The 9,320-nt window shown below is 49.2% G+C and overlaps 1 protein-coding gene across 1 annotated transcript; it reads left to right on the forward strand.

Annotated features, from left to right (window-relative positions):
- The first annotated feature begins 7,921 nt into the window (after positions 1–7,921).
- LOC111145898 (olfactory receptor 13C7-like) lies at positions 7,922–8,866 on the forward strand. Its single transcript, XM_022501198.1, has one exon. The coding sequence runs from the start codon at positions 7,922–7,924 to the stop codon at positions 8,864–8,866; it is 945 nt and encodes a 314-aa protein (XP_022356906.1).
- The last annotated feature ends 454 nt before the right edge of the window (positions 8,867–9,320 follow it).

Consider the following 9,320-nt stretch of genomic DNA (forward strand, 5'->3'; position numbering starts at 1 on the left):
GCTGCTCTAGCAACATACGGATACACATTCTTAACATGGGCACATTGTCACCTACTGTCTGACTTCCTGGTGTCTCTAAATGACCCTGGGTATAGAGGGGTCCAAAGTGCAGCCACAAGTCACAGTCCATAGAAGCTACGGCTACTCACGGTGCCTTTGCCTGACCTTGGGGCTCAGTGAGACAAGGAGACAAAGGCTGTCTCTCAAGGCTGAGACTCAGCCAGGAGCCTCAGCCCAAAGGAGACTGTACCCTGTGTGGGCTGGCAAGCCATGCCTAGCTGTTGGACCCAGCACCCTCTTCCTTGCACTCCACACTTTCTCCAGAGGGCCCCATGATGGCTCTCTCAGGAATTAAGGCTGGGTTGCTTTGGGGCCAGGCTTTATCCCAGAAGCAATTTAAAGTTTGGTGAGAGGCTCAGAATTTAGACTTCATTCCCGTAGACCCAATTAGGCATTATTGTGAAGTCTACCCAACGCCCCTCTCTCACTCCAAGGAAATCTCAGCTTAGAACATCCTCTGGCCAGGTAATCAGAGTTCCACTGGGTTTAGATCACAACAATGGGTCCAAGATGGCTCTGTCATTGCCCTCAGAGAGCCTGGAAGGAAGAAGAACTGGGCCTCAGTGATTCAAATATTCCCGGGGAACTTTGAGTCAGGCAGATTACCTGCCATCCAACCTCCTCCCCTCCACTCAGTGATCCAGTGTTCATTCTCTTTCTCTCTCCCCTTCCCCCCCCCTCCCCCCACCCACCACTGTCCCTCTCACCAAACTGCCCGCCGTTCTGAACAACTGCTGTGAACATGTCATATGTACCAAGCCTTGTGCCAAGTATCAAAGAATAGAAATGGGGGACATGATGACCAGGAATGGGTCTTTGTCTTCAGAGCAAGCCAGCAGAGCAGAAATATCTAGAGAGCAGGCATGGCTGAGAGAGCCACAGAGCTGTCCAGGAGGCTGTGCTCAGGAGGACTATGCAGAACTCGCCCAGGACAAAAATAACAGGGACAGGGGCAAGAGGGCACGGGGAGACATGCAGGAGGAAGAACTGATAGGATTTAGAGGTTAGTCTGGGAGGGATGCAGGTGGAGACAGGAGTCAACAGTGGCTAAAATCACAGATGCTGGGAAGCAGCTGGTGACATGGAGGAGAGCCTGTCTGGGCTGGTCGGGATAGCTGCAGCACCATTTCTGACATTTCAGTCATCTGAAATTTCACACATCTTGTGTGCCCTGCTCATTGATTACTAGTAATAAAGATAGGACTGAAAAACAGTTCCTGTGGTTGAGGAGTTTATGGCCTATTGGATTTGTTATATTTGAGATGATGGTGAAATGTTGATATTAATAAGAGTTGCCATTAATTTATAACTGTTTCCTAGATCTTGTCTCACCTAATGCTCCTCAAGATCCCTTGAAGTAAATCTGAGTGAAACCTGGATATGAGCAGGTGGAGGGACCCTCCATCACTGGGCTCCAGCCTGGGATTCATGGTGTCTAACATCTTTGGCCTCTGGGAGCCTGTCTCTCCCTCACTCTTGGTTTTCTCAGGCCAAGGGGTTATTACAGGGTTCATGCAGGTGGGCCTTGTCGTTAGACAGGCACCGCAGTGTCAATCTGATCTGGCCCCCCTAAGGCAGAGCTCTGGGTCCCCTGCCTCTAGGACTCTACCACACAGAAGACTCAACCACTCTGGCCCTACTCCTAATCAGCCCCTTCTCTTTTCCCTCTCACTCGACTTCAGCTTACCGTGGCTCTGGGTTCTTAGACCTAACTGCCCATTTACTGTGGTTTCTCCTGCCTCTCCTTCCTTCCTTCCTTCCACCAGCTGCTGACTATGTCCTGGTGTTCGAGTTCAAGCTCCTGAGAGACAGATCTAAAGGGTTTGGTTAATCATCATCTAGTATAGGCTGCCAGAGAGCTTGCAGGTTAACTGCCCCTAGAACAGGAGTCCACTGGTCTAGTCAGGTGAGTCCTGTGGCCTGAGTGCTTCATGGTACAAAGCATGGAAACAATTTGAGGGGCAGGAGAACATGGGCATACCCAGTAAGTGTGGCTTGCTGGAACGAAGCAGTGAATCAGGCAAGTATTACTGAGATAATCCAGCATTCAGACTTCGGAAATTATACCCCTGTGTCTCCACTGAGTGCTTGCTGTATGAGCATCTCCTTTCCATGAAGAAACAAAGCCTTGACCTTCTCACCTACCATGGAGACAACTTCTCCCTCCTGCCTCTTCCCTTTTCCCTCTTCAAGGAAGTTCTGTTTCTCTGACCTTATAGCACCTGATTCCAGTCCTGGTTTTATCTCGAAATGGTGGTGGTTCTTTTCTGCCTTCACGGAGAATGTGCTAGAATGATTCCTGAAAGAATCTCAAAGCGTTTTTGAGCAAGGTTAAAAAGTTTTGACCAGGGATCTGGTCACAGGCCTTGTGAATTCCATGGATGTTATGTCCACATTTGTCCCCAGGAAGCCACAATAAGCAGATAGCTCCCTACAAAATGCGGGAGTTGCTGGGGTTCAGGGTACCCCTTCAGTCAGCTCCACTCATCTTTGGCAAACTCACATTTACACACACCGAAACACATGGAATAAGGATGTTTCCGGCACATAAAGCTTTGTCTTGGCCAATTAAAACCCAATGATTCCCTGGCTGGTCTGACTAGGGCTTCTGTAGGCAGGGAGAAGAAATGAAGACAAACATTTTCAGCAATACTTCTAATCTCAGTGACCTGAGATCCCACACACAGGGCTTGTAAGAAATCTAGCTCAGTGCTCCTCAAGTGTGACTACAGGCAGCTTTGGCATCATGTGGGAACTTGTAAATAATGCAGATCCCTGAGCACCTCCCTGGACCTACAGAATCAGTCTGGTGGTGGGTCCACCTCTATCCGTGTGTGTGTGTGTGTGTGTGTGTGTGTGTGTACGTGTTCCTCTGGATGATTCTGATGCATGCTAATGTCTGAGAAGCACTGGTCCATCTAGACGTTTCCTAGAATTGGAAACTAGTTATTCTTTGGAAGGAATCTAAGAGGAGGAGGGTGTTTTTTGTGAATGATCCAAGCGGCTGCCTAGAATCCCTCTGCTCTGGAGTCAGCTGTTCTTTCAGGCTTGTTTGCCCCTGGCTCCTGGCCCTTGACCATCCACACCCCTGTGGACCTCCTCTGGGTCACTGTTCTCTGGGGTCTTTCTATCCTTGGGATCCACTTTGTCTGAGGGACCTCACCATAGAGTAAGTGGGACCTAGCAGCCCAGAGGTGAAAGGGGGAATCCCATAGATACTCTGACTTTGCATTTCAGGGGGCTGCTGGCCATCTCTTAGGGGGGGTACAGTAGCAATTGTATCCAGAGAGGCAGAGAAGGGCCAGCAACCCCAGGCCTCCAGCCACTCTAGACGTTTAGTCAGTGAGTCTCCACTCATGAGCACACTGTGCACTAGAATGAATTCATCTTGTCTCCTAAAACCAGCAACCCAGTCAGTGTTTTCTACTTCAGTCCTGTCCCCAGCATCCACCCATCATCTGAGCAGGAAACAGTGACTCTACCTTCTTTCCTGCCTGCTACACGCAACCAAACTCTAGGATTGTATTTTGCATCCACCAAACATTTCCTGAACCTCTCTCTTCACTACCCCTCCATCCCTTCCCAGTTGACGTCCTTATCTTCACTTGCCTTTTAGTGTTTCCCTGTCTCTTTAGTTCTGTCCTCCTGCCCCCAATCTTCCCCCACACAGTGTCCAGAACGATCAACCTCAGATGGAAATTTGACCACAGCAGACCTTTACTTAAACTCCCTAAATGCCTCTGGAGCCCTTACAGAAGTGTATCTCCTCAGGATGCCCCCAAAGACCAGCTAGAGTCCAGTCCTGCCTCCCTCTCCATCAGCAGCACCTGCCCGGAACACTCCGGCCATATTCCGCACTGCTGGCTGCACCTGCTCTCCTGCACCTGCTCTTCTGTGTCTTAGTTTATGCAGCTGCTGCTTCCTGGGATGATTCCAGCTTTGTCTCCCCATTGTCAGGTCAGTTGTCACTTATGCCCTCCAGCGTGTGCTGGTCAAGTTCAACAACAGGATCTCCAGGTCAAAAAGCCCTGATCTGGAGCATTTGCTGATTTCTGTGGTATAAACACTACCACTACCAATTTCAGCAACCAACGAAGTCACGGAATGGAAATTGGGCAGGGATGTACACAAGTGGTGAGGCAGCTCCAGCACATGATAGACTTTGGATCATTTTCCCCCAACCCCACCACCCGCCAGGAGGTCTGACCCCTGCCTCCCTCTGGGCTCTCCCAGCACCTGGGCATTCTCTTCTCCCTCTCTTGCACGTCCTCCCTTGGTCATTTCTCTTCATGTTCCTCTCTTGCCACTAGAAGGCGCAATCCATAAGGCGGAGACGGTGGTCCCTCTGCACATCCCTGCCTTCTGGGCAGTACACACCCAGTGATTGCTGGCTGAATAACGGAATGTACCCATTCTCTGGACCCACCCCCGTTCTTGGCCACATTCTGTCAGGGACTTCCGAGAGGTTTCAGAGCACATGCACAAATGACAGGGAGCTGAAAGGAAGTGATTTGAATAGATGCTGGGTGAGGATTGAGGAAGAAAGCAGCAGGTTGCTTCAAGGGCCTAATTCAACAAGTTGAAATTTAGAGGAAAAGTCTAAGTCTTCCACTCAGGGGACACTTAAGTGGCTCAGTCAATTAAGTGTCTGTCTTCGTCTCAGGTCATTGTCTCTGGGCCCTGAGACTGAGCCCCACATCAGGGGCTCTCTGCTCAGGGAGGAGTCTGCTTCTCCTTCTGCCCCCCACCCTGCTCCCACGTGCTCTCTCCTTCCCTCTTTCTCTCTCTCTAATAAATAAACACAATCTTTAAAGAAAAAAAAAAGGAAAAGAAAAAGTCCACTCAGGCTCCTAAGAGCCACTGCCTAAGCACGGAGTTGGGGGGATGGGCTTGGGCATAGCACAGGAGAAAAGACTTGGGAATCAGAGTGAGTCCTGGAATCACTGCCCAGCAGGCTGTTGGACCCTCTTAACAGAATTGTGATGTTTAGAGAGAAGGGAGGAGGGGTGGGAGGGAAAAAGCAAGCAGGCAGCAAACTTCTTCCAGTGCCTTCAGCATAATTGGATCTTGGGGATGATCTCCCAGAAGGATACGAAGTTTCTAAACTGAGTACCACTCACTTTTCAAACTTTAAATGACTTCAGGGACTAAAATGGTCCCGAAAAACACACTAGAATTTAAATTATCTTCTAAAGGCGATGGCCAGTCCTTTGGAGATTGTGCCTTGAGCACAGGAGGCAAGTGGAGGGGAGAGGACGGGCTGGACCCCTCACCATCCTTGTCACATGTTCTGAGCCCTCACCCTGGCGCTTCAGACCCAGTGTTGCTATTTCTGATCTGTGGCCTCTTCCCAGCCCTCAGGAAACAAATGGATCACTTCTGTTCTCCATATTTCTGATCCAGGTAAGTGCAGGTTTCGATCATATCAGGATTTTCATTAGCAAGCTATATTTCTGTCATCAGGCTTGATTGTAATGGAGTAGAAGCTCAGGAAGGGGAGAAGCCCTGGCATCGATATGGTGTTATTCTCCCAGAGTCATATAGACCCAGCAAACTGCAAAGGTCTCTAAGAGAGATCATCTGGACTCATCCCACTTCATACAGAGGGGACAGGGCTCGCCCAGGACCACACAACTCATAGTCTTTTGCACACATGCACTTGTCCCTTCTTGATTAAAACCATGGAGGGTGTGGGAGGCTCTATTTTTTTGTAGTTAAGAATCCAAAGTTCAGTAATAATATTGAGCTGTGTTTCTAGATCTGGTGATGATGGAATAAAGGGAATATTTTCTTCACATGATCCACGTTCTTGGGAGAGGACGGGCCAGCTCAGGCTGGGACCGATTTACTGCCCCAACACGTACGTCACAAGTAACAGTGTGTCCTGGGTACGGAAACCAGCCCCAAGCTGGGGGCCATTCTCCAGAGTGAGCAGCCACGTAGTCAATTCCTGAATGGTCTGTTTGCCTCAAAGAGATATATCAATGTTTTTAAGATGCTAGGAGAAAAAGGGAGATTGACTCTTGTTTATCGTTATGCTGAAGCCAAGCAATCTGTAGCTATTTGGAAGCCTGGCATTTGGAAGAGGGATTAAAGTTGCAAAGGAGCAAATTTCAGCTCAGTCCAGGGTGAAGCTGCTTCAGAGTGAATGAGCCTCGTCAGGAAGTGCAGTGTCCCACGTCAACTCAGGGACCCAAGTGCAGGCGGGAGGGCCAGGAGGAAGGCAGGAGGAGCTGTCTGCATTGGAAAGGGAGCACGTTGCTAACTAAATCCTAAGGCCCATTGTCAGCAGCATTGACGTGATTCTTGTGGTTGCTGCTACCACGGATGCAATCACTTGTTGGCATGGCCATTTGCCTGACAATTTTCCCCACTAGATTTTGAGCTCTTCAAGGTCATGGGCTGTGCCTTTCATTGCTGGGCTCCCACCACTGGGAGTGATGCCTGGCCCAGAGCAGATGCTCCATCAGTGTCTGTCAACCTGAACTGACTTTTGATGGCACGTTCTTGGTCACAGCTACAATGCTAAGAGCCAAGGTGTGTCTCTGAGCTCCCCAGACATAACCAAGGAAGCAGTTGGAGTGCTGAGGACACTTGGTGAGCTGGATGGGAAGTTCATGAATCTTTTAAAGACAGAGCAGGTAAATCTGAATGCCCAACACCCTCAATGTGGCCTACAAGGTTTTGTTGGTTTTTTTTTTTTTTAATTGATCCAGAATAAATCCCAGTTTGGGGAGCTCTTAGTCTGAGGAGAGATTCAAGTTTTCTAGAAAGAAATGGTGACAGAGTGAGTCTCGGGGCTTTGTGAACAGTCTCAGGGAAAAGCCAGGGCCTCTGGTGCAGGGAGATGGAGAATGAAGAAAAGAAGGGAGATTCAGTCAGAATTCTCCTGAGTGTGGCCACAGTGCGCAGGAGGCCCCTTTGCTGCTCCAAACGTACCAAAGGATCAACAGATGTTAAGACCTTGGCACCGTGGTCTGAGCTGTTTCTCTCAACAGGTGACACCCAGGGCAGGGGAGCTGTTGGCTCCCATCTGTCCCAAGAAAAGTGATGCTTGATTTTCTGATGGTTTTCATTTAGGCGGTCTTGTCTCCTGCATGCCTTACTCTTTTTTAAATGTGTGCCAGATGTTGTATTTGCAAAATTCTTTATGGAAGTGATTTGGAAGACTGGGGCGATGCAGCTTTCCTTCAGCATGGATTTACATTTGCTTCTGATTTTGGAAGCACCACCACCGAGAACCAATTTCAGGGCTTGAGAAGAGCTGAAGCTGAGCTACGGCACCTGTAAACAAAGTTTCCTTCAGATTCTCTCCTACTCTCGTGGTGCTGCCCTTTGCGATGCCCTACCAAAGGGAGGAAATGTAGTTAGAAGCCCTTCATGGTGAGCCTCGCACCTCAAAACCTGTCTCCCACCCTCAGGATCCTGTTCGTTGCTCTGCTTAGCCTCTCAGCAGCCACCCCCAGATTCTATAAATGCCTCGGTTAACTCACAGCCTCAAATGCTACATTTCTCTGAATTCCACGATTCCCAGAATCATGACCTTATGGTTCTTAAGGTCGTACAACCTCACCAATGCTTTATGCAGATGTTTTATGTCATGGTCTAGTTTTTGTTTTTAATTGTCATATGCAGGAGAGTTTGTCCAATTTAACTCTTCATTCTTACTAGAAGCAGAAGTTAAATATTATTCTCTACTACATTTTTCCTAGAGTCCTATAGAGATGACCAAATTGTCAGAGTTATTCCCCAGTGGCTCCGCAGGGTGGGGATCTTTCCCCTGCTGCCCAGGCACTTTTGGAGTCAGAGAGTGCTGAAACTGACTGCAGAGAGCTCCCGCAGGTGACAGAGCAGATGCGTCATGGACAGGTCCAATCAGACTTCCCCTGGGGCGGGGTTCATCCTCCTGGGCCTCTCAGCCCACCCAAGGCTGGAGAAAATGTTCTTTGTGCTCATCCTTCTGATGTACCTGGTCATCCTGCTGGGCAACGGGGTCCTCATCCTGGTGACCGTCCTTGACTCCCACCTGCACACACCCATGTACTTCTTCCTGGGGAACCTCTCCTTTCTGGACATCTGCTACACAACCTCCTCAGTCCCCCTCATTCTTGACAGCTTCCTGACCCCCAGAAAAACCATTCCCTTCTCAGCTTGTGCCGTGCAGATGTTTCTCTCCTTTGCCATGGGAGCCACAGAGTGTGTGCTTCTGGGCATGATGGCATTTGATCGCTATGTGGCCATCTGTAACCCCCTTAGGTATCCCGTGGTCATGAGCAAGGCTGCCTATGTCCCCATGGCAGCTGGCTCCTGGGCAGCTGGTGTCACCAACTCTGTAGTTCAGACATCCCAGGCTATGAGACTGCCCTTCTGTGGGGACAATGTCATCAATCACTTCACTTGTGAGATCCTGGCTGTCCTGAAGTTAGCTTGTGCTGACATCTCCATCAATGTGATGAGCATGGTCGTGGCTAATGTGATTTTTCTAGGGGTCCCAGTTCTGTTCATTTTTGTCTCCTATGTGTTCATCATTGCTACCATCCTGAGGATCCCCTCAGCTGAGGGGAGGAAGAAGGCCTTCTCTACCTGCTCTGCCCACCTCACTGTGGTGGTCGTCTTCTATGGGACCATCCTCTTCATGTACGGGAAGCCCAAATCCAAGGACCCCCTGGGGGCAGACAAGCAGGACCTTTCAGACAAGCTCACCTCCCTCTTCTATGGGGTGGTGACCCCCATGCTCAACCCGATCATCTACAGCCTCAGGAACAAGGATGTAAAGACTGCTGTGAGGAACCTGGTACGTCAATAACACCTAACTGAGTGACTCTCAGTGATTTCCAAGATGCCAGAATGCAAGACCTCCAAACTCCTCATTGTTTTCATGGGGAAATGGTAACCCAAAGTAGAGAAGGGAGCTTCCTAAGGTCCTGCTGTAGACCCTGTGACTAAGACTAAAAAGTAAACTGGTTCTCTATCTATTCACCCACTCATTGTTCCATAGTTAATGGAGCTTTTGTCTATGACCCTAGAAGGGAGGAGACTTCACATTTCTAGAAATGTTGGCTAGTTGTTGGCTTTGTGCACAACCACAGTGACATTGTATCTTAGCTATTTTATGCTAGTGAAGTCTTAGATTCTCTGCCACCAGAAGTTGGTGTGTGTCCGTGAAGCCTCATCTGTGTGTGCAAAATTAAGAGACAACCACAGAATCTGGTTTTAGTAGAACTGGGCTCTTGGAATGTACTATGAGGCCCCATGTAGAA

The sequence above is a fragment of the Enhydra lutris genome, unplaced genomic scaffold (assembly GCF_002288905.1).
Source record: "Enhydra lutris kenyoni isolate GAN:26980312 unplaced genomic scaffold, ASM228890v2 scaffoldscaffold13, whole genome shotgun sequence".
Lineage (NCBI taxonomy): Eukaryota > Metazoa > Chordata > Mammalia > Carnivora > Mustelidae > Enhydra > Enhydra lutris.

Coding starts and splice junctions, on each gene's coding strand:
- LOC111145898 (XM_022501198.1), top strand. CDS start 7,922: ATGGACAGGTCCAATCAGACTTCCCCTGGGGCGGGGTTCATCCTCCTG.